Source organism: Salvelinus alpinus, chromosome 10 (assembly GCF_045679555.1).
Source record: "Salvelinus alpinus chromosome 10, SLU_Salpinus.1, whole genome shotgun sequence".
Taxonomy (NCBI): domain Eukaryota; kingdom Metazoa; phylum Chordata; class Actinopteri; order Salmoniformes; family Salmonidae; genus Salvelinus; species Salvelinus alpinus.
Window position 1 is genome coordinate 50,059,463 of NC_092095.1, and position 25,524 is coordinate 50,084,986.

Genomic DNA, 25,524 nt, shown 5'->3' on the forward strand with positions numbered 1-25,524 from the left:
GGCCACCACAAGCTACCAGAACAGCTTCAATGCGCCTTGGCATATATTCTACAAGTGGACCTAAACCATGCCAGGAAGATGCACCCCACACCAAAACAAATAGTTTCTATGCCTCATTTACTCAAGTGTTTCCTTTATTTTGGTAGTTACCGGTATTCCAACAGTTGCCATTTGGGAAGCATGCTAGCCTAATATAGAACAGCGTGTTGCATTACCATATAACCTATAGAAGGGTTTTGGAACCTCTTACCATGGCAATTTGACTGTTAAACTCATGGGTACGCTAGTAATGGCTGCCAGTCCTGACTTGAATGGGAACTGTCATCTATGGATTATATTTATATGGTTTGTTGCCGCTGTCAGTTTGCCTTTTACAAATTTCTAAATACAATTGCGGGAAAAACGTATTTTTCTCTCACAAATCCCAACAGCAGCACTGTATAGGCCTACTTACAGTATCTTCATCATTGGGTGAGTCAGTGTGCCACTGGAAAGTTTATTTAGTACCCTACTGTAACCTATAATATATATATTGAACAAAAATATGAATGCAACGTGTAAAGTGTTGGTCACATTTTTCATGAGCTGCAATAAAAGATTCCAAAAATTGTCCATACATTTTCCAAAAAGCTTATTTCTCTCAAAAACGGAGGAGTATTTCTGTCTTTAGTAAAGCCCTTTTGTGTGGAAAAATTCATTCGGATTGGCTGGACCTGGCTCCCCAGTATGTGGACCTGGCTCCCAAGTGAGTGGGCCTATGCCCACCCATGGCTGCGCCCCTGCCCAGTCATGAGAAATTCATAGATAATATTTATTTATTTATTTAAATTGACAGATTTTTTACATTGACAGATGAAGTGAAACTCAGTAAAATCTTTGAAAATGTTGCGTTTATATTTTTGTTCAGTATATATATTTCCTCCAAATATTGTACAATATGTGTTCTCGCTTCATTGGGCTGGGCTATTCTTTGAATTCAGACCAAATCGTTTGTATTTATCTCAGTTGGTCAGTGTCAAAGTAGACAATCAGTATATATCTATATATATAAACTATGACTAATAAATCGGGTCCTACCCTTTTCCCCAGTTTCAGCAAAGAGGCTATAGCTACTTTCACTTTCCCTGAAAACACGTGGTAAACCCTTGGCTGTTCTGATGGGTGTTCTCCTTTCTGCTTTCTGAACCAGCAGATAATAAAGCATTTGCTTTAGATGGTTTGCTCATGTTTTGGGGAAATTTGGTGTGGTCAACAAATACAAAAAAACATAATATATCTTTGATTACAGTTAATGAAAACTGAATTTTACCATTGTCTTCTAATATCCACGAAAATACTTCAAATGGACGGCGAAGGATATCAAGGGAGGTTGTTTATCTATCAGAACAGCCCTGTACGGTTTTGTCTGGCAGCAAACTCTGCGTCTTGATTGGCTATCGAAAAAGAGTCTGAGTAACCCTGATCATATGCGAAACTCCTATTGGAGAAGACATTCTTCTGTATGTGGGCGTCATCAGGCTGTTATGCTACAGATAGAACCATAAGATTCGTTTTAAAATATATATTTGGTTACGCTGTTTGATGTTGTAAGTGACCTGACTGTACTTTTGCAGCGGATCTGTAACAGGAAACCATCATTTCTTCAAGTATTTCGTTCGGGATTTGTTGTTCAAAGTAAAAGGTAAGGCGATCTATAATTTATAAGTGTTGATGACAGCCTCTATATCAGCGCATTAGAAAGGAGAAGGAAATCAACTACTTCAAAGCACTTGCAGTCTGTGTTTGGAAACGAGGAAGGACCTTTTGTGTTGAGAACGGGGAAATTAGGTTGTGGTCTGAAGCTGAAAAACGTGAAGTTGCTCGATCCCCGTCGAGGGAGGAGCTGATGTTTTGTATATGACGGTAAAACATGCTTATGGTGACAATACAATGTGTTGGCACCTTCCATTCTTGCACATTTTCGCATAAAAAAATTATATTTCAACAGTCTGCGCAGGCAAATTTGCTGAACTGCTAAACTTGGAACCAATCACAACTCCCGTACATACCCCTCGTGATGAAGGCAGCCAATGGCCTGCTTCTATCTTCGATGTAAACACAGCCTCTTGTGCCAACCGCAAGCTGCTGCCTGGAACAGATATATATATATTTTTTTATTTATTTGACCTTTATTTAACCAGGTAGGCAAGTTGAGAACAAGTTCTCATTTACAATTGCGACCTGGCCAAGATAAAGCAAAGCAGTTCGATACATACAACAACACAGAGTTACACATGGAGTAAAACAAACATACAGTCAATAATACAGTAGAAAAATAAGTCTATATACAATGTGAGCAAATGAGGTGAGATAAGGGAGGTAAAGGCAAAAAAAAGGCCATGGTGGCGAAGTAAATACAATATAGCAAGTAAAACACTGGAATGGTAGATTTGCAGTGGAAGAATGTGCAAAGTAGAGAGAAATAATGAGGTGCAAAATAAATAAATACAGTAGGGGGAGAGGTAGTTGTTTGGGCTAAATTATAGATGGGCTATGTACAGGTGCAGTAATCTGTGAGCTGCTCTGACAGCTGATGCTTAAAGCTGGTGAGGGAGATAAGTGTTTCCAGTATCAGAGATTTTTGTAGTTCATTCCAGTCATTGGCAGCAGAGAACTGGAAGGAGAGGCGGCCAAAGGAAGAATTGGTTTTGGGGGTGACCAGAGAGATATACCTGCTGGAGCGCGTGCTACAGGTGGGTGCTGCTATGGTGACCAGCGAGCTGAGATAAGGGAGGACTTTACCTAGCAGGGTCTTGTAGATGACCTGGAGCCAGTGGGTTTGGCGACGAGTATGAAGCGAGGGCCAGCCAACGAGAGCGTACATGTCGCAGTGGTGGGTAGTGTATGGGGCTTTGGTGACAAAATGGATGGCACTGTGATAGACTGCATCCAATTTATTGAGTAGGGTATTGGAGGCTATTTTGTAAATGACATCGCCGAAGTCGCAGATCGGTAGGATGGTCAGTTTTACAAGAGTATGTTTGGCAGCATGAGTGAAGGATGCTTTGTTGCGAAATAGGAAGCCAATTCTAGATTTAACTTTGGATTGGAGATGTTTGATGTGAGTCTGGGAGGAGAGTTTACAGTCTAACCAGACACCTAGGTATTTGTAGTTGTCGACATATTCTAAGTCAGAACCGTCCAGAGTAGTGATGTTGGACGGGCGGGCAGGTGCAGGCAGCGATCGGTTGAAGAGCATGCATTTAGTTTTACTTGTATTTAAGAGCAGTTGGAGGCCACGGAAGGAGAGTTGTATGGCATTGAAGCTCGTCTGGAGGGTTGTTAACACAGTGTCCAAAGAAGGGCCAGAAGTATACAGAATGGTGTCGTCTGCGTAGAGGTGGATCAGAGACTCACCAGCAGCAAGAGCGACATCATTGATGTATACAGAGAAGAGAGTCGGTCCAAGAATTGAACCCTGTGGCACCCCCATAGAAACTGCCTGAGGCCCGGAAAACAGGCCCTCCCGATTTGACACACTGAACTCTATCAGAGAAGTAGTTGGTGAACCAGGCGAGGCAATCATTTGAGAAACCAAGGCTATCGAGTCTGCTATATAGATATAGCTATCTCCCAAAGACTGAAACAGGATAAATACACAACATCACCAAAAGTATGTGGATACCACTTCAAATGAGTGGTTTTGGATATTTCAGCCACACCCGTTGGTGTATAAAATCGAGCACATAGACAAACATCGTCAGTAGAATGGCCTAACTAAAGTGAAGAGATCAGTGACTTTAAACGTGGAACCGTCATAGGATCCCACCGTTCGCAATGATGTGTAGTGACAGGTTAGTGGTTGTCTGACACAAGGTTGCTGGAGTGGAACGAAAGATGGCGGAAGCGGATGATGAAGTAGATTCTGAATACAATGGCGGTAGAATCAAGGAGAATTGGAGTATTGTCCAAAACAATGGAAAACGGAGCAAAGTAGTGTAACTACAGTGACGAAAATAGTACCCGCAAAACACCAGTCTCAACGTCAACAGTGAAGAGGCGACTCTGGGATGCTGGCCTTCTAGGCTAGTTCCTCTGTCCAGTGTCTGTGTTCTTTTGCCCATCTTAAATCTTTTATTTTTATTGGCCAGTCTGAGATATGGCTTTTTCTTAGTAACTCTGCCTAGAAGGCCAGCATCCCGGAGTCGCCTCTCCACTGTTGACATTGAGACTGGTGTTTTGAGGGCACTATTTAATTAAGCTGCGAGTTGAGGACTTGTGAGGCATCTGTTTCTCAAACTAGACACTAATGTACTTGTCCTCTTGCTCAGTTGTGCACCGGGGCCTCCCACTCCTCTTTCTATTCTGGTTAGAGACAGTTTGCTCTGTTCTGTGAAGGGAGTAATAAACATCGTTGTACGAGATCTTCAGTTTTTTGGTAATTTCTCACGTTGTATAGCCTTTATTTCTCAGAATAAGAATAGAATGACGAGTTTCAGAATAAAGTCCTTTGTTTTTGACCATGTTGAGCCTGTCTAAAGAAGGCCAGTTTTATTGCGTCTTTAATCAGCACAACAGTTTTCAGCCGTGCTAACATAATTGCAAAAGGGTTTTCTAATGATCAATTAACCTTTTAAAATGATAGACTTGGATTAGCTAACAGAAAGTACCATTGGAACACAGGAGTGATGGTTGCTGATAATGGGCCTCTGTACACCTATGTAGATATTACATTAAAAATCAGCCATTTCCAGCTACAATAGTCATTTATAACATTAACAATGTCTACACTGTATTTCTAATCAATTTGATGTTATTTTAATGGACCAAAATTTTGCTTTTCTTTCAAAAACAAGGACATTTCTAAGTGACCCCTAACTTTTGTAGTGTGTAGTGTGTGTGTATATATATTTATGAACTCAGCAAAAAAAGAAACGTCCTCTCACTGTCAACTGCGTTTATTTTCAGCAAACTTAACATGTGTAAATAGTTGTATGAACATAACAAGATTCAACAACTGAGACATAAACTGAACAAGTTCCATAGACATGTGACTAACAAAAATTGAATAATGTGTCCCTGAACAAAGGCGGGGTCAAAATCAAAAGTAAGTCAGTATCTGGTGTGGCCACCAGCTGCATTAAGTACTGCAGTGCATCTCCTCCGCATGGACTGCACCAGATTTGCCAGTTCTTGCTGTGAGATGTTACCCCACTCTTCCACCAAGGCACTTGCAAGTTCCCGGACATTTCTGGGGGGAATGGCCCTAGCCCTCGCACTCCGATCCAACAGTCCCAGACGTGCTCAATGGGATTGAGATCCGGGCTATTCGCTGGCCATGGCAGAACATTGACATTCCTGTCTTGCAGGAAATCACGCACAGAACGAGCAGTGTGGCTGGTGGCATTGTCATGCTGGAGGGTCATGTCTGGATGAGCCTGCAGGAAGGGTACCACATGAGGGAGGAGGATGTCTTCCCTGTAACGCACAGCGTTGAGATTGCCTACAATGACAACAAGCTCAGTCAACAAGCTGATACTGTGACACACCGCCCCAGACCATGACGGACCCTCCACTTCCAAATCGATCCCGCTCCGGAGTACAGGCCTCGGTGTAACGCTCATTCCTTCGACGATAAACGTGAATCCGACCATCACCCCTGGTGAGACAAAACCGCGACCCGTCAATGAAGAGCACTTTTTGCCAGTCCTGTCTGGTCCAGCGACAGTGGGTTTGTGCCCATAGGCGACGTTGTTGCCGGTGATGTCTGGTGAGGACCTGCCTTACAACAGGCCTACGAGCCCTCAGTCCAGCCTCTCTCAGCCTATGCGGACAGTCTGAGTACTGATGGAATGATTGTGCGTTCCTGGTGTAACTCGGGCAGTTGTTGTTGGTGATCAGGCCTACCACCGTTGTGTCGTTGGCAAACTTAATGATGGTGTTGGAGTCGTGCTTGGCTATGCAGTCATGAGTGAACAAGGAGTACAGGAGGGGACTATGCACGCACCCCTGAGGTGCCCCTGTGTTGAGGATCAGTGTGGTAGATGTGTTGTTACCTACCCTTACCACCTGGGGGCGGCCTATCAGGATGTCCAGGATCCAGTTGCAGAGGGAGGTGTTTAGTCCCAGGGTCCTTAGCTTAGTGATGAGCTTTGAGGGCACTGTTGAATGCTGAGCTGCATAATGTTGGATGCATTGGAATATAATATTTAGGTTGTTTAAATTATTAACTTTCCCACTAACCTTCTAAAAGTTGACGGTGCCAAAATCTAGTGTGAGACATGTTTCCGGGAATGTTCGTTTCATGCATATACATTTGAACAAAGCACATCATCACAAATAGTTTTTCACCATTTATTGACTATGGAGACAAGTAGCGAAGGTGGCTTAGGGAGTATTTGAAGTATCTAAATATAGTGTAACCGACCAATCAATGTAGTCTATATTAAGTACCGTGAAGGGAACAATCTTACAATGTTGCGGTCCATACATGAGAGCTTTACCATCTATGCCAGAAGCCCGAGCCTCTGCTAGAGACTAGAACTGTCGTCAACGCATGATTCGGTATTCCCCCTTCTCTCTAGGAGCATTTGTGTGCCCAGGCCCCATAGGCGTATCAAAGATCCCACCCTAAGTACCTTAGCAGAATGCAATCTAAAAGCTTGTGTGGTCTAGAGACGACAGGTCTACCATCTATGGCAAAAGCCTGGGCTGCTGAACGACAACAATATAATTCTCCCCACTGCATGTTACAATAGTAAAAGTATCTGTTTTGTCATGTGTTAAACTGATTCCACATTGAATTTAGTCTTCGAAATGTTCAAACAACCATGTGTATCTGTAGTGGGTGTTCTTCAACTCTGAAATGCCCTAGACTGTCCAAGACAAAATCCACAAAGACAAGACAAGAGGCAAATGCATATGTGGTCCCAATGTCTAAATAGTGACAGCAGAGCTAGTTCAAACTGCAGTAGCAGGGTTCTCCTCACAGGTCCGTGAATCAGCCCGTGGTTAGCACTTGTTGATCTCTGGGAGCAGGACACATGAGAGCTGAATTGATCAAGTGAGAGAACAGAATGAATCAAATAAATCATCACAGCAAAGGAATGTAATTTGTGAGCTAGAAAATGAACATTCTGACAGTCTGGGGCAGGGTGCTCTGCAATCATCCTAGTCCAGCTATTGACAGGGATAATGTGGCATTTCGTATGTGGATCCTTCATTGATGACTGTATTAGATGTACACTACTTGTCCAATAGATTTTTGTGGTCTTAAATTATTACTTTGAATTATTACTCCCGGAATGACATGCTAGCTAGTGATAAACCTACATTATCTGCTCCTGCTAGCTAGCAACATATCTTTTTATTAGCAAGCTAGCTACATTACTAAGGTTGCTGTGTTCTAGGTTGGGAGTCGTTTTACAGCTTGCGTTGACGCTATCATGTTTCTATAACTAAATAGTTCAAAATAAATAGACTAGATACCTGATAGCAGTTTGTCGGACGAAGATTGCCCTCGAGATGTCACCAGCTGTCTACTACCTTAGATACGGACACAGTGACTGGCAGACGTGATCAGCAGAGAGAGTACCATGAATAGTACACACGTTTTGAGTTTTGTACTCTAGCGAACATAAAAGCATGTATTTAAATGTTTGTGTTCAGAAGAAATAAATACACACTATGTAAAAACCAGCTCCTCCCTCGACAGAGATCGATCATCTCGAATACTTAAACAGATCCTGTCGCTTGCTACGGGCCATAACCTAAAGGGGTCCGGAAGGACCTTTACCTAGAACAGCAAGCTGATACAGGCCATATTGTAACCAAATACACGTCTCAAATCTAACGGTTATTGCAACCAGGTGCATTGATCCATGTTATAGTAGTTCCTGTCTCAATCTTAAACAATATGAATATCTTCATTTATTTCATTGCCTCATTTCATAACTCACTGTTACTCCTCCTTGATCAGATGGCCCAGTGGTGCCAGCTGCAACTACTGGAGTCTAAATACCTGGAGCAGGTCGACCAGCTCTACGATGACTCCTTCCCCATGGACATCAGACAGTACCTCAGCAAGTGGATTGAGAGCATCGACTGGTAAGCAGTGATGGGAGGAGAGAGTCTGCTGTATTTAATAGATAAATATTCTATTCTACTATATTCGGATCTAGGCCATTCTATTTTAGTGATGCTGAGAAGCTGCTGTATAATGGATAAATAAAGCTCTAATCTCTCTACTGTTATCTATTCATATCCTTCATCCGATCTCTTCCCCTGTGATTGAAACACTGTAGGGAAAATGTGGCTGTTCAGGACTCCTTAGCAACAGTACGTTTCCATGACCTCCTAGCCCAGCTGGATGATCAACACAGCCGCTTCGCCCTGGAAAACAACTTCCTGCTACAACACAACATCCGCAAGATCAAGCGAAACCTCCAGGTGTAGTATGAGCTCAGTCGCGTCTGTGCCAGTGGCCTTTACAAGCAATAGAGTTTGGATGTTACAGTAATGATCTATAATAACATTTATTTTATTTTATTCTGGTTATGACCCCAGTGTCTGAATGGTTTTGGGGATTTATAGTAATAAAGTACACACTTTCACAGGACCACTTTCAGGAGGACCCCGTTCACATGGCCATGATCATCTCCAGAAACCTGAAGGAGGAGCAGAAGATTCTGGCTGCTGCCAAAAGCATAGAGGTGCCCTACATGGATTTTTATTGACATGCATTGTATTTTTACAAAATCACCACACAACTTTCTCTATCCATGCTGTCAGATATTGTAGGTGATACATAACTGTATATTGGAGTGTTTTACATGCTTTAACTGTGGAGTTAAGTGCACAGTATTTTCTTCTCAGACCGACAGAGAAAACACACAGACTAGCATGGTTCTGGAGAAACAAAAACTGGACAACAAAGTCAAAGACATGAAAAACAGGGTTCAGGTGAGTGATCATTTCCGTCATATACTATATGTTGATTCCGTCAGTGATTTGCAGTACATGTATCATGCATGTCAGGTTTTGCCATCTATCTGATCCATTGTGTTTATCTCACTTGCTAGGAAGTGGATCAGAATGTAAAGTCTCTGGAATACCTTCAAGACGAGCATGACTTTAAGGAAAATAACCTTAAGAACAGAGGTGAGGTGTTTTATTCTCTATCTGTAGTAGATCATCGATTTACAGGAATCTGTGTTTCAAGTATAGTCAGTAAGATAATGTTTTTCCCTTCTCCCACTTTAGAACACGAAATGAACGGGCTGACACCCAAACAGCTGGAACACGAGAAGCTGCTGATTGCAGAGATGTGTTTCAAGCTGAAGTTTCAGAGAGTGGTAAGAGGGGTCAGGATGAGGTTAAACGGTGACGTTTTATCATCACATTGTACTGTGAATATTAACCGATTTGTTTACGCCTCAATCACCACTAAAACTACATGTATTTTAGTCATTCAGAGCATGTGAGTTGCGACTAAGGGGGCTTTCACACCAAATTGGTTTGGTGCGTTTTTTCCAAACTCTGGTGCGTTTAACCCCTTAGTTTGGTTCTTTGGACTGGTGTGAACATTATATCCGCACTTGGGAGGGCACTTAACAATGCACAGGGGTTCACTCAAAAAGGGTGGTCTCGGTCCAATTCAATTCGTACACTGGTGCGGTTCGCTGCAGGTGAGAATGCAGTCAGCCGGGCCTCCCGGGTGGCGCAGTGGTCTAGAGCACTGCATCGCAGTGCTATGCTGCGCCACCAGAGTCTGGGTTCGCGCCCAGGCTCTGTCGCAGCCGGCCGCGACCGGGAGGTCCGTGGGGCGACGCACAATTGGCTTAGCGTCGTCCGGGTTAGGGAGGGTTTGGCCGGTAGGGATATCCTTGTCTCATCGCGCTCCAGCGACTCCTGTGGCGGGCCGGGCGCAGTGCGCGCTAACCGAGGGGGCGGGTGCACGGTGTTTCCTCCGACACATTGGTGCGGCTGGCTTCCGGGTTGGAGGCGCGCTGTGTTAAGAAGCAGTGCGGCTAGGTTGGGTTGTGCTTCGGAGGACGCATGACTTTCGACCTTCGTCTCTCCCGAGCCCGTACGGGAGTTGTAGCGATGAGACAAGATAGTAATTACTAGCGATTGGATACCACGAAAATTGGGGAGAAAAGGGGATAAAATTTAAAAAAAAAAAAAAAAAAAAAAAAAAAGAGAATGCAGTCAGCCAAAACACAGGAAAAGAGGTTGCCATTATTTTTGGTTGTTTGACAGCATTTTATTTCATACACGCAGCATCATCACTTGAGATCTCTGAAACATTTTGTTAATAGCAGCGCAATCATGAGCGCATCCAATGCAGGTTAGTGGAGCCGGGGGGCTATACCGGGGGATATAGCTGAATATAGCCTATTCACGTTGCAGTTAGAGCAGCTATTGCGCTTCGTTTCCTCCCTCCCGCATGTTGTTGGAAGACCAAAGCGAAAGTAATAGGAAGATCGGGACACACAAGTGATGCTTTATAATAATCATAAATGGATTTAACGTGAGCATTTAAACAAATGACTTTTAATGGACACATGGTTTTGTTGAGGAATTCTTTGTTCGTTTGACATTTGGAAATGTCAAACCAATCGGATCAAATAGGGGGAAAAGACAATGTAACAAATAGATTAGAACTATATCTCAAAACTATATGTGAAAACGCCCTTAGAGTGTATTATCCAGCAATAACCAGCCTGCTCACATTGAAGAGTAGATAATAACTGTTCTTTGTGTTCATGGACTTCATTTAATTTCCTCCACAGGAAGTGGTTGGCCAGTTGGCGGAGGTGCTCAACATGGCCGAGGCGGTCCAGTTAGACTTGATCTCAGAGGAGATGGCGGAGTGGAAGAAGAGGCAGCAGATCTCCTGTATCGGAGGACCACCCAACGCATGTCTGGACCAACTGCAGAACTGGTGAGGAGGCTAGTTCATTCTTTCGGGCATCTCTTGTCTGATCAAGCAAAAATATGAATTTAGGAACCCAACAAATAAAGTATTCTTCTTATTCTGCTTCATCTTCTTCTTCCCCTGTAGGTTCACAGCGGTGGCGGAAAGCCTGCAGCAAGTGAGGCAGCAGCTGAAGAAGCTCCAGGAACTAGAGCAGAAGTACACATACGACAACGACCCAATCAAACAGCAGAAAAGCTTCCTGGAGGGGCGGGCCCTGTCACTGTTCCGGAACCTCCTAGAACAGTGAGTGACACCACATTTGTATTCCAATGTTAAAGGCCCATTCTGTGTTTTTCGCTGTGGTTTTGATTATTTCATAGTTTTTTTGTTTTGTTTTTCTCCCCAATTTTGTGGTTTTCAATTGGTAGTTTACAGTCTTGTCCCGTCGTTGCAACTCCCGTACGGACTCGGGAGAGGCGAAGGTCGAGAGCCATGCGTCCTCTGAAACACGACCTTGCCAAGGCGCACTGCTTCTTGACACACTGCTCGCTTAACCCAGAAGCCAGCCGCACCAATGTGTCGGAGGAAACGCCGTACAACTGGCGACCGTGTCAGCGTGCATGCTTCCGGCCGCAACAAGGAATCGCTAAACAGTGATGGGACAAGGACATCCCGGCAGGCCAAACCCTCCCCTCACCCGGAGGACACTGGGCCAATTGTGCGCCGCCGCATGGGTCTCAGCAGGCTGTGACACAGCCCGGGATCGAACCCGGGTCTATAGTGGCGCCTCTAGCACTGCGATGCAGTGCCTTAGACCGCTGAAAGTATTCAGACCCCTTGACTTTTTCCACATTCATGGAAAACACCAGTCTCAACGTCAACAGTGAAGAGGCAACTCCGGATGCTGGCCTTCTAGGCAGAGTTCCTCTGTCCAGTGTCTGTGTTCTTTTGACCATCTTAAACTTTTATTTTTATTGGCCAGTCTGAGATATGTCTTTTTCTTTGCAAATCTGCCTAGAAGGCCAGTGTCCCGGAGTCGCCTCTTCACTGTTGACGTTGAGACTGGTGTTTTACGGGTACTTATTTAATGAAGTTGCCAGTTGAGGACTTGTGAGGTGTCTTTTTCTCAAGCTAGACACTCTAATGTACTTGTCCTCTTGCTCAGTTGTGCACCGAGGGCCTCCCACTTCTCTTTCTACTCTGGTTAGAGCCAGTTTGCCCTGTTCTGTGAAGGGAGTGGTACACAACGTTGTACGAGATCTTCAGTTTCTTGGCAATTTCTCACATTGAATAGCCTTCATTTCTCAGAACAAGAATAGACTGACGAGTTTCAGAAGAAAGTTATTTGGTTCTGGCTTAAAATGGCCAGTACCAAAGAACTTTCTTTTGAAACTCTAATGGGCCTCTGTACGTCTATGTAGATATTCCATAAAAAAATCAGCCGTTTCCAGCTACAATAGACATTTATAACATTAACAATGTCTGTGCTTTATTTCTGATAAATTTGATGTTATTTTAATGGACAAAAAATTAGCTTTTCTTTCAAAAACAAGGACATTTCTAAGTAACCCCAAACTTTTGAACGGTAGTGTATATATACTGTATATTCTACCCATTTGTTCTTGAAGAATATCTAAATGCCTCTATACAGTATATCCCCTCTAAATTCCTTGTGTCTGTGGTGTTTCTCAGTGCCTTGGTGGTGGAGAGACAGCCCTGTATGCCCACACATCCACAGAGACCTCTGGTGCTGAAGACACAGGTGCAGTTCACTGTCAAGCTCAGGTAAGCACAAACACAACAGCACCTCCCGTCTGTAGTTCCTCCCGTCAGTAGTTCCTATGAATCCGTCCAGACCTGGTTGAGTTTTGATTAGTGTTTTCTCTTTAGATTTCTTGTGAAGCTCCAGGAATTCAACTATCAACTCAAAGTGAAAGCTTTGTTTGACAAGTAAGTGGATGAGTGTGGTAGAATATATGTGTTTGTGCATTGTTATGCCCTGCTCTTGAATTTGTGATGTGAATACATAACTAAAGAAGGAATGCACATTGCATTTTCTCTCCAGGGACGTTACAGAAAAGAAAGGGTTTCGTAAGTTCAACATATTGGGTACCAACACAAAAGTTATGAATATGGAGGAGTCAAATGGAAGCTTGGCTGCAGAGTTTCGCCATTTGGTAAGCTGGCACAATTTACAAATAGCGTACAGGGCATTACATCTGAATAAGTTGTCCCGATTGTCCGTTTGGACCTGCACTGTCATCACTCCTTACAGTTTATTCTCTGGTCTCAACACAGCAACTGAAAGAGCAGAAAGTAGCCGGAAACAGAACAAATGAGGTGAGAGACTATCTGGGTTATATGACTGTCCCATAATGACAAGGTAATCAGTTACAGTCAATTCATTCCGATAGATATGTACTCATATGAGATATGAGTACTAAGTACAGCGTGTTACTGAGTCCTAGGGTGCGTCACAATAATATCTCTTTTCTCCTGAGAGTGCACTCATTCACTACTTCCCACATATCTAAAAGCATTGAATTGGTATGGTTCGGAGGGAGTTTCCATCATATTTCTTATACCAGTCATTTCCTTTCAAATCGGGGAAGTGAACAAGTGCAGACTTTTGGAGGAAGGCAAGACAATTGGTACATAGCCCTAATGTGTTACTGTCTGACCATGTTATTCCAGGGGCCTCTCATTGTGACAGAGGAGCTGCACTGTATCTGCTTTGAATCTGAACTCAACCAGTCAGGTCTGGAGCTCAAGCTAGAGGTAAGTGGTCTGAAATATAGTTTAGAAAGGAAACACCAAGTAGAAAACGTTTTTTGTTGTTGTTTTTTTTTTACAATTTATTTAAGAATTAATATTGCAAGTCGTGGCGATATAGGCTCTGCTCCTTCAGGGTAGCTCACTGGCCATGCAAAGCGTCAATATATTAAATGACCTACAAGCAGGAAAACAGAACCTAACAGGTGGAGGCTGGTGTGGTGGTGGGATTAAAGAAGCAAACGGATACTATCAGTAGCAGCAAGCGGCAGCAGGATGTGTTAGCAGAATCAGTCATCTTAAATAGAATGCCAAATAAGGTAAAGGGGATCGTTACTAGCATCTAATTGGTGCCATCTCAGCTGATGCTGAAGCGGGCACTCGGGTTCCTTTTCTGAACTGGCTTCACTTTATTTCAGAAAACAAACACCACATAGAAATATGTTTAACCATTTATTAAATAATTCATATTTCAAATCTTGGCGATTTATAGGCTCTGTTACATCAGGGGAGCTCACTGCCCAAGCAAAGCGTCAATATATGAAATTACCTACAAGCTATACCAATCCCCCAAAACAGCAGAACCATACACCAGACGACCGTGTGTCGCTACTGCAGAAAGTGCCGTTGAGACATGATCAAATAGACCAGCTAGGTCATCCTACCATTACAAGACTATACTATGTGTGTATATGAACCATGTGTAGAATGCGCTTTGCAACGTATGTCTTATACAGTGCCTTGCAAAAGCATTTATCCCCCTTGGCGTTTTTCCTATTTTGTTGCATTACAAGCTGTAATTTAAATAGATTTTTATTTGGATTTCATGTAATGGACATAAGCAAAATAGTCAAAATTGGTGAAGTGAAGTGAAATGAAAAAAATAACATGTTTCAAGAAATTATACAAAATAAAAAACTGAAAAGTGGTGCGTGCATATGTATTCACCCCCTTTGCTATGAAGCCCCTAAATAAGATCTGGTGCAACCAATTACTTTGAGAAGTCACATAATTAGTTAGATTGCACATAGGTGGACTTTATTTAAGTGTCACATGATCTGTCATGATCTCAGTATATATACACCTGTTCTGAAAGGCCCCAAGAGTCTGCAACAGCACTAAGCAAGGGTCACCACCAAGCAAACGGCACCATGAAGACCAAGGAGCTCTCCAAACAGGTCAGGGACAAAGTTGTGGAGAAGTACAGATCAGGGTTGGGTTATAAAAAAATATCAGAAACTTTTGAACATCCCACGGAACTCCATTAAATCCGTTATTAAAAAATGGAAAGAATAACAAACCTGCCAAGAGGGGGCCGCACACCAAAACTTACAGACCAGGCAAGGAGGGCATTAATCAGAGAGGCAACAAAGAGACAAAAGATAACCCTGAAGGAGCTGCGAAGCTCCACAGCGGAGATTGGAGTATCTGTCCATAGGACCACTTTAAGCCGTACACTCCACAGAGCTGGGCTTTACCGAAGAGTGTCCAGAAAAAAAGACATTGCTTAAAGAAAAAAATAAGCAAACACGTTTGGTGTTCGCCAAAAGGCATGTGGGAGACTCCCCAAACATATGGAAGAAGGTACTCTGGTCAGATGAGACTAAAATTGAGCTTTTTGGCCATCAAGGAAAACGCTATGTCTGGCGCAAACCCAACACCTCTCATTACCCCGAGAAAACCACCCCCACAGTGAAGCATGGTGGTGGCAGCATCATGCTGTGGGGATGTTTTTCATCGGCAGGGACTGGGAAACTGGTCAGAATTGAAGGAATAATGGATGGCGCTAAATACAGGGAAATTCTTGAGGGAAACTTGTTTCAGTCTTCCAGAGATTTGAGACTGGGACAGAGGTTCACCTTCCAGCACGACACTGCTAAAGCAACACTCGAGTGGTTTAAGGGGAAACATTTACATGTCTTGGAATGGCCTGGTCAAAGCCCAGACCTCAATCCAATTGAGAATCTGTGGTATGACTTAAAGATTGCTGTACACCAGCGGAACCCATCCTACTCGAAGGAGCTGGAGCAGCTTTGCCTTGAAGAATGGGAAAAAATCCCAGTGGCTAGATGTGCCAAGCGTATAGAGACATACTCCAAGAGACTTGCAGCTGTAATTGCTGCAAAAGGTGGCTCTACAAAGTATTGACTTTGGGGGGGTGAATTGTTTTGCACGCTCAAGTTTTCAGTTTTTTTTGTCTTATTTCTTGTTTGTTTCACAATAAAAAATATTTTGCATCTTCCAAGTGGTATGCATGTTGTGTAAATCAAATGATACAAACCCCCCAAAAATCCATTTTAATTCCAGGTTGTAACGCAACAAAATAGGAAAAATGCTGGGGGGGGGGGAATAATTTCGCAAGCCACTGTAGTTCTCATATGACACTGGGTACCCTAGCTTGAGGCAAGATGAGCTGTTATCTTAGTATATTCGTTGTCTTGGCTGTGTACTTAGGGTCGTTGTCCTGTTGGAATGTTAACCTTTGCCCCAGTCTGAGGTCCTGAGTGCTCTGGAGCAGGTTTTCATCAAGGATCTCTCTGTACTTTGCTCTGTTCATCTTTGCCTCGATCCTGACTTGTCTCCCAGTCCCTGCCGCTGAAAAACATCCCCACAGCATGATGCTGCCACCACCATGCTTCACCGTAGGGATGGTGCCAGTTTTCCTCCAGACGTGACTCTTGGCATTTAGGCCAAAGAGTTCAATCTTAGTTTCATCAGACCAGAGAATCTTGTTTGCCTTTTGGAAAACTCCAAGCGGGCTGTCATGTGCCTTTTACCGAGGAGTGGCTTCCGTCTGGCCACTCTACTATAAAAGGCTGATTGGTGGAGTGCTGCAGAGATGGTGGAGTGCTGCAGAGATGATTGTTCTTCTGGAAGTTTCCCCTAGCTCTACACAGGAACTCTAGAGCTCTGTCAGAGTGACCATCATATTCTTGGTCACCTCCCTGATCAAAGCCTTTCTCCCCTGATTGCTCAGTTTGGCCGGGCGAACAGCTCTAGGAAGAGTCTTGGTGGTTCCAAACTTCTTCCATTTAAGAATGATGGAGACCACTGTGTTCTTGGGGACCTTCAATGCTGCAGAAATGTTTTGGTACCCTTCCCCAGATCTGTTCCTTGACACAATTCCTTCAACCTCTTGTCTTGATTTTTGCTCTGACATGCACTGTCAACTGTGGGACCTTATATAGACAGGTGTGTGCCTTTTCCAAATGATGTCCGATCAATTGAATTTACCACAGGTAGACTCCAATCAAGTTGTAGAAACGTCTCAAGGATGATCAATGGAGACAGGATGCACCTGAACTCAATTTTGAATCTCATAGCAAAGCGTCTGAATACTTCTGTAAATAAGGGATTTCTGTTTTTATGTTTAATACATTTGCAGGGGGGGGGGGGTATTTTTTGTCATTATGAGGTATTGGCTGTAGTTTGATGAGAGGAAAAAAGTATTTAATCAATTTTAGAATAAGACTAACGTAACAATGTGAAAAAAGTAAAGGGGTCTGAATACTTTCCGAAGGCACAGTATATGTGATATACTTTATGTCAAGTAGCCAGTAAATACGGCAACGTGTAGGCTATTGACCACGGCTGACGCCATCATAGCAAACTTAATGAGGCATGGTACTGGCAGGTAAACTCATCGCAGTTTAGGAGCTCTCAATAGGCCAGCGATGGTCATTATACCATTACATGACTGTCTACTAGGCCGATGTGTGAATTCTAACTATGCGTAGCATGAGCTAATGTAGCCATACGTCTATTTCTCATATGAAGCGCCGCCGGGTACACTCGATGAAGCAAGATGAGCTGTCATCTTGGTACATGGGAAATATTCAACTCATCTAACGAGACAGAATTGGGCAGCCCATAGCTCGGAGCGCTGACAAAGGAACCAGAGCCATGATTAGCTCCAGTATCTTGTCATTCGTTGCCAGCATCAATGTTGAACAGAGGTTTGCCAGGTCCCGCCCGTGCTCAGTATCCAGGTAGCATAACATGAAAGAATTAGCATGGAACATCAGTTGTCATCAGCAGAACTAACAGGGCGGTGGCCTCTTTCATCTAGAGTTGTATGAGAGTACGGTTAAAATGTGGGTGTCCATAATGCAAACAGTACTTAAGAGATCATGCAAGATTAAAGCGAAGGAGCACTTAGTGTATCTCAGACTGAAGAACCCATAAAGCCATCATACGGACCCCGCCTCTGGAAAAGTGCAATGCAACTACAACACTTTTGCCTTAACTTGGACTCAAACTTGTGCTACTGAGAGAGGAGAGAGAGGCTTTTCCGTAGTCCATGAGCGTAGCGGAAAGGTTGATCCTGATTAGGCTACGCACGTAGCATAAAACAACATGCAAGTGCATGCACGAGTGTGCAGAGGGAGAGTGACATGATCATCTAAAACCCTAGGTCGACAATATAGTCTACCTGAGCTGAGCTGTGCCGGTAAACCCTGAGAGAAGATAGATGATGACCTGATAACAAGAAGAAATAGACCAAATAGATACTGAAATATGCCTGCATATTAGTTAGCTCAGAACAGAAGCGGCAAGTATAGCTATAATTGCACACTATTTCAGACCTGCACTTTAAATTGAGTGTTTTTAGCTAAATGTATAAGGGAAGGTTCTAGAATGATAAACCTTCAGTCAGAATATGTACGAAATTGTGACTGCCGGTGCAAGTCACACTAGCTAATGTGACTGGAATACACCGTAAATGTATAGCTGGTACTATAGTGTTTTGCAGCGGTCTGGTGTCCCGTGCGACACATAATAGGCTTCTATCTAGATTGATTGCTGCACTAAACAAATTAGCGGCCGCATGAGACCAAATACTATCAAATCGCCAACCTGCTCTTGTTATCAAGAAAACATTGGTACTCGCTGTATATCGACGCATAAAGGCTAGTGTAGGCTACTTCCTCCTGTATAGGCGAGTCGATTTCTCTGTGATGGGGTGTGTTACCCGAGCGCACGGACTCTGCCCGATACTGGCATTGGAAGACAAACAACCAAAGTATACAATTCTCCCGAGACAAATCTACTAGCTAGCTAGTTGTAGCCGCTATTGACAACAGCAGAGCAGCGATGTGGATTGATCCTCGCAGTCAATGACATCCCCCTCAGCAGCCAGACATGCCACATGAGCATGTTGAATGAGGTTCAACCACAGCTAGCATGCATTCGCAAAGAAAATACATGTCAGAAAACTGCAGCATAGTGAGAAACGGCTAGTTACAGCAGCAGCAGCGTCAATGCTGCAAAAGAAGCAGAAGCATACTAGCAATCACAGCTGAGGCGGGGACTCAGGTTCCCTATCTGAACTGGCTTCTATTTATATTAGGTCTACACTCCCATTTTCATAAGATCCAACAGCACTCTGACCTTATTTCATTTGACTTTGACTTTCTCTGGCCTCTGGTCCTTCTTAGACCATCTCCCTGCCCATCGTGGTCATCTCCAACGTCAGCCAGTTGCCCAGTGGCTGGGCCTCCATCCTGTGGTACAACATGCTGACCAGCGAGCACAAGGTAGTACAGTGCATTCATTCGATTGAACCTTTTCATACATGTTCTTTGCGTTGAGATCAAATCTCATTGCAAGAGAGACCTTTTCAGAAGGCCCGCGCGTCAGCCAGTCTAAATCAGATAAGAAATGGACAGGACACAAACGCACCGCTCTCCTTTTCCTGTTTCGCTCGTTTCCCTGGTCTGTCCTAGAACCTGAAGTTCTTCCTGAGCCCTCCTGCAGCGTCCTGGGGTCAGCTGTCTGAGGTGCTGAGCTGGCAGTTCTCCTCTGTCACCAAGAGGGGACTCAATGAAGAGCAGCTAGGCATGCTGGCCGACAAACTCCTGGGTGAGTCACGTTTGGGGATTGGCTTTTGTTATGTTACCATACTTCTTATAACGTTGTTGGTTGATTTACAAACTCCCGATACTTCATGATGAGGTTAACCTTAGATACATTTTCTAACAGGCCAGAAAGCACAGAGGAATCCTGAGGGCCTTATCCCCTGGACCAAGTTCTGTAAGGTAGGTCATGGCTACAATATACAGAATACAACATCTTTACAGTTGTAATATAGAAGGACCTAGTAATCCATCTAGACATCTGAAGACACATTGTCTACTGTAGAGTCTCAGTGAGAAGAGCTTTCCCTTCTGGCTGTGGATCGAAGCTATCCTGGACCTCATCAAGAGACATCTGCTGTCCCTGTGGAACGATGGGTGAGTTAGTTCTTTATCAGTCGGTTGAACATGATCATTATCTCAGAGTTAGCAGAATGGTGTCTATAGCTTGCCACAACAGACGTCATACTGTTGGAGCTGCAATTTCTCAGCACAAAAGCAAACAACTACACTGTTAAGCTCTAATTAGCTGAGAAACGCTCAATTCGGTTCTCTTATATCGAGGCAGAGTTGTTTTGATAACTGGTTGAGGAATTTGGTAGCAACAACATTGAGTCACCATCAGTCAATTCTTGTAAAAAAATTAAAAGTCTGTTTGTATTCGATAAAAGTTTGTATTAAAAGTATGAATTTCAGCACACCGCTGAAGGAACGCAGTTGTATAGGACAAACATAGGTACAGGTAAGCGTTTTCAGAATTTACATTTTTACGAGAATCAACTGATGGTGACTCAATGTTGTTGCTAGCAAATCTCGCAATCAGTTATAAAAACTCAACTCCGCCTCGATATAAGAGAACTGAGTTGAGCGTTCCTCTTGCTAGCTCTAATGGACTACCAGGGACCACACATGGCTGAATCAGGTACAGTGCATTTGGAAAGTATTCAGGCCCCTTCCCCTTTTCCACATTTTGTTACGTTTACAGTCTTGTTCTAAAATGGATTCAATAAAAAAAAATCCTAATCAATCACAGTTCCCCATAATGACCAAGCGAAAACAACAGGTTTTTAGAAATGTATTAAAAATAAAAACAGATACCTTCTTTATATAAGTATTCAGACCCTTTGCTATGAGACTCGAAATTGAGCTCAGGTGCATCCTGTTTCCGTTGATCATCCTTCAGATGTTGCTACAACTTGATTGGAGTCCACCTGTGGTAAATTCAATTGATTGGACATGATTTGGAAAGGTCCCACAGTTGACAGTGCATGTCAGAGCAAAAACCAAGCCAAGAGGTCGAAGGAATTGTCCGTAAAACTCCTAGACAGGATTGTGTTGAGGTACAGATCTGGGGGAAGAGTACCAAAAAATATCTGCAGGATTGAAGGTCCCCAAGAACACATTGGCCTCCATCATTCTTAAATGGAAGAAGTTTGGAACCACCAAGACTCTTTCAAGAGCTGGCCGCCCGGCCAAACTGAGTAATCGGGGGAGAAGGGCCTTCGTCAGGGAGGTGACCAAGAACCCGATGGTCACATTGACAGAGCTCCAGAGTTCCTCTGTGGAGATGGGAGAACCTTCCAGAAGGACAACTATCTCTGCAGCACTCCACCAATCAAGCCTTAATGGTAGAGTGGCCAGGTGGAAGCCACTCTTCAGTAGAAGGCACATGACAGTCTGCTTGGAGTTTGCCAAAAGGCAGCTAAAGGACTCGCAGACCATGAGAAACAAGATGGCGCCGGAGAGGATGGCTGCCGTTTTATTGGATCTTAACCATCCGTGCCATTTTGTTAGTTTTTTTCACATTGTTTATAAAAAACAATGCTACCTAATGTTGCTGCTACCGTCTCTTATGACCGAAAAGAGCTTCTGAAAATCAGAACAGCGATTACTTACCTTGAATTGGACTAATCATTTTTCATTCATGAGTTGGATGAGAAGGATTTACTCCAAACACCCGAACAGGCCCTCATCCCCGTAATTTGCAGGAGAAAGAGACAGAGATTTCGCGGAAGGAGATCGGGTGCCTTGTGAGGATCAGGCAACGAGTGGCTAATCTGCCTTTGTACGTTGGCTAACAGTACGGATGGCAATCTTTGGAAAATAAATGGGACGAAATAAAAGCACGTATATTCTACCAATGGGACATTATAAACTGTAATATCTTATGTTTCACCGGGTCGTGGTTGAATGACGACATTAATAACATACAGCTCGCGGGTTATACACTCTATCGGCAGGATAGAACAGCAGCATCTGGTAAGACAAGGGGTGGTGGTCTATGTATATTTGTAAACAACAGCTGGTGCACGGTATCTAAAGAAGTCTCAAGGTTTTCCTCGCCTGAGGTAGAGTATCTCATGATAAGCTGTAGACCACATTATCTACCTAGAGAGTTTATTTGTATTTTTTGTAGCTGTCTACATACCACCACAGACCGACGCAATGAGCTGTGTACCGCCATAAGCAAACAGGAAAATGCTCATCCAGAGGCGGTGCTCCTAGTAGCCGGGGACTTTAATGTAGGGAAACTTAAATCAGTTTTACCTCATTTCTTCCACCATGTTAAATGTGCAACCAGAGGGGAAAAGAACTTTAGACCACCTTTACTTCACACACAGATGCGTACAAAGCTCTCCCTCGCCCTCCATTTGGCAAATGTGACGATAATTATATCCTGATTCCTGCTTACAAGCAAAAATGAAAGCAGGAAGCACCAGTGACTCGGTCAATTAAAAAAGTGGTCAGATGAAGCAGATGCTAAAATACAGGACTGTTTTGTTTACACAGACTGGAATATGTTCCGGGATTCTTCCGATGGCATTGAGGAGTACACCACATCAGTCACTGGCTTCATCAATACGTGCATTGATGACGTAGTCCCCACATTAACTGTATGTACATACCCCAACCAGAAGCCATGGATTACAGGCAACATCCGTACTAAGCTGAAGGGTAGAGCTGCCACTGTCAAGGAGCGGGACTCTAACCCGGAAGCTTATAAGATATCCCGCTATGCCCTCCAACGAACCATCAAACAGGCGAAGTGTCAATACAGAACTAAGATCCAATCGTACTACACCGGCTCCGATGCTCGTCGGATGTGGCAGGGCTTGCAAATTATTACAGACTACAAAGGGAAGCACAGCCGAGAGCTGCCCAGTGACACGAGCCTACCAGACTAGCTAAATAACTTATATGCTTGCTTCGAGGCAAGTAACGCTGATAGACTGATGAGTGAAAAAACTATTGAATCCCTTTTAGAATGAAGTTTTAACGTAACAAAGTGTGGAAAAGTCAAGGGGTCTGAACACTTTCCAAATGCACTGTACATTTACAGAATTGTTGAACAATGTGAATTTCCCCTGTCAAATAAACATAGAGGTTAAGAAATGTTGTTTATTTTATTTTTCTCACCCACACAGTTGCATCCTGGGCTTTGTGAGTAAGGAGAGGGAGAAGGCCCTGCTGACTGGGAAGTGTCCAGGCACGTTCTTGCTACGCTTCAGTGAGAGTAGCAGAGACGGAGCCATCACATTCACTTGGGTGGAACACGACCAATACGGTGAGTCTGTGAAAACACACACCACACACACAGCGCCCCTTTAGCCAATTACAATTAAAAGGTTGATATATTTCGATGTGTGTGTTTCGCAGATAAGCCTGTATTCCATGCAGTGGAGCCCTACACCAAGAAGGAGCTGTCTGCTGTCTCTCTGCCTGACATCATCCGCACCTACAAGGTGATGGCAGCTGAGAACATCCCAGAGAACCCACTCCGCTTCCTCTACCCAGACATCCCCAAAGACAAGTCCTTCGGAAAGTACTACGCTAGGGCCTCCGAGGGTAAGCAGCCAGTGACCTCTTTGTTTTTCAATCCTCTGTGAATATTATAATAAATAATATATGCCATTTAGCAGACACTTTTTATCCAAAGCGACTTAGTCATGCGTGTATACATTTTACGTATGGGTGGTCCCAGAATAAAGAAGCATTACTGAAATCTACTTCCATTGTCCCACAAAGAGTGGCTGAAAATTCTTCTCTCTTCAGTTTGCTCCTCAATCATTCACCTTGGTAGCAATAGTGTTATTTTTGATGTTCACAAAGCCCCTGTAAGGACCCGGATGTCTGTTTGGTAGAACATCGGGGTCGTGTTTTATAACCAACCTCTCGATCAATCAATTTTCTCTGTATAGCATTGAACGACCATAGGAGTTGGCTATAGATCACAGACAGATCTGGGACAAGTGGTCTTATATCGCTGGTCCACCGTTTTTCATCTTTCAGCATCGGAGCCTATGGATGTGGAGAGTTCCAGCAGCACAGGATACATGAAGACAGAACTCATATCGGTGTCAGAAGTGTAAGTCTAGAGTATCCTTCTTAATACTCCATATTCATTTCGTGAAAGGTGAAGATGCTATAAAATACTTTATTTGTATTTGCAATAGTCTGGTTTGAGTATGATTTTATAATCCGATTTAACTGTTATTTTCACAATGGGTTTTAGTCACCCATCTAGACTGCAAGACAACATGATGCCCATGTCGCCAGACGTGTTCGGTGAGCTGAAGAGGAGCGTTGCACCAGTGTTCCAGTGTTGGACTGGTCCAAAGGAGATTGATGCTGTGGTGAGTTAAACTTCCCCTCTGGTGTTTATTCAATTCAATTCAATTGCAGTCTGATGCCAAACCCTAAGAATTGAACAATGCATTAATTTGCGTATATGTCCCTTGCATTTCTCGTCCATTGTTGTTCTTTATCATACTACTCGCCTCAGGCGTCTGATCTCGGAGAGTTTTTAGCTGAAGACTTTCAGGTATTGTGAACGGTACCGTTTTCTCCGAATAAGCATGTCTTTGCTAGTAATAATAGGCTGTGGGCGATGTTTCAATAGTGCCAAATAATCACTAGTACCTACTGTAGTAACCTGCAGTACACTTGTTTTGTGTTTTCAGCATGAGGCTCACGTATGCATGATTGTCTGTAGTCTGCTCCATTTCCTAACCAGTACGCAACGTCCTCTAAAAATGCTTCAATCTCTTGATTGGAATGAATGTGCGTGTTGCATATTCAATGCCATCATGATGCCATTTATTTTGTCCCTCTGACCAATGGTAGTTTTGCATCCATAAAGACACTTTGCTCATGTTGACATTTTATCCATCCCTCTGTAGATGTTTCAGAACACACCTGACTTGGACTGCAACTGAGCCAACAGACAGGTGGAACCTGATCTTTTAGTTGTCTAGTTTTATACTGAAGCCCATTTCCGTCCTTTACTCTCCTTGAACTTCAGTAGTCACGTTCCAGAACAAATACATTTTACACTTATATATTATTATATGTATTACACAATTAATAATTTGGTGGTAATGTGCATGAACATAAAAGACTTAGCTAACTACTGTAACATTTGTATAATGAATGAATAGGGACTCCTATGTCTTTCCATGCCAATATTCAACCATATACAGTCCCGTGGGGTTAACTTGCGACGCCAGGGTTGTGGGATCGATTCTCTTGGGGGACCAGTTAAAAGTGTGGAAATGTATGCACTCACTACTGTAAGTCACTCTGGATAAGAGCGTCTACTAAATGACCCCAAAAAATGAATAAAGGGAGGTACCATCCATCTTTAAAATGATATCTTTATTGTTTGATCATTGAAATAAATACAGTACCAGTCAAAAAGATTGGACATACCTACTCATTCCAGGGTTTTTCTTTATTTTTTACTATTTTCTACATTGTAGAATAATAGTAAAGTGAAATAGTGAAATAACACACATGGAATTATGAGGTAACCAAAAAAGTGTTTAACAAATCAAAATCTATTTTAAATTTGAGATTCTTCAAAGTAAACACCCTTTGCCTTGAGGACAGCTTTGCACACTCTTGGCATTCTCTCAACCAGCTTCATGAGGTAGTCACCTGGAATGCATTTCAATTAACAGGTGTACCTTGTTAAAAGTTCATTTGTGGAATTACTTT

At 43.3% G+C, this 25,524-nt stretch overlaps 1 protein-coding gene across 2 annotated transcripts; it reads left to right on the top strand.

Annotated features, from left to right (window-relative positions):
• The first annotated feature begins 1,465 nt into the window (after positions 1 to 1,465).
• Positions 1,466 to 25,243, top strand: LOC139532197 (signal transducer and activator of transcription 1-alpha/beta-like). Of its 2 annotated transcripts, XM_071329503.1 has the most exons (24): positions 1,466 to 1,681; positions 7,958 to 8,085; positions 8,283 to 8,427; positions 8,595 to 8,690; positions 8,854 to 8,940; positions 9,060 to 9,138; positions 9,241 to 9,332; positions 10,773 to 10,924; positions 11,045 to 11,203; positions 12,593 to 12,685; positions 12,791 to 12,850; positions 12,966 to 13,077; positions 13,199 to 13,240; positions 13,595 to 13,678; positions 19,111 to 19,209; positions 19,399 to 19,534; positions 19,655 to 19,710; positions 19,814 to 19,905; positions 22,953 to 23,092; positions 23,185 to 23,373; positions 23,818 to 23,893; positions 24,041 to 24,161; positions 24,311 to 24,349; positions 24,708 to 25,243. In XM_071329503.1, exons 2-24 carry the CDS (start codon positions 7,958 to 7,960, stop codon positions 24,741 to 24,743), a joined length of 2,313 nt encoding a protein of 770 aa, XP_071185604.1. In that variant the 5' UTR covers positions 1,466 to 1,681; the 3' UTR covers positions 24,744 to 25,243. The 2 variants fall into 2 exon arrangements, with proteins under 2 accessions (XP_071185604.1, XP_071185605.1); XM_071329504.1 differs by lacking the exon at positions 24,311 to 24,349.
• Positions 25,244 to 25,524: the final 281 nt, after the last annotated feature.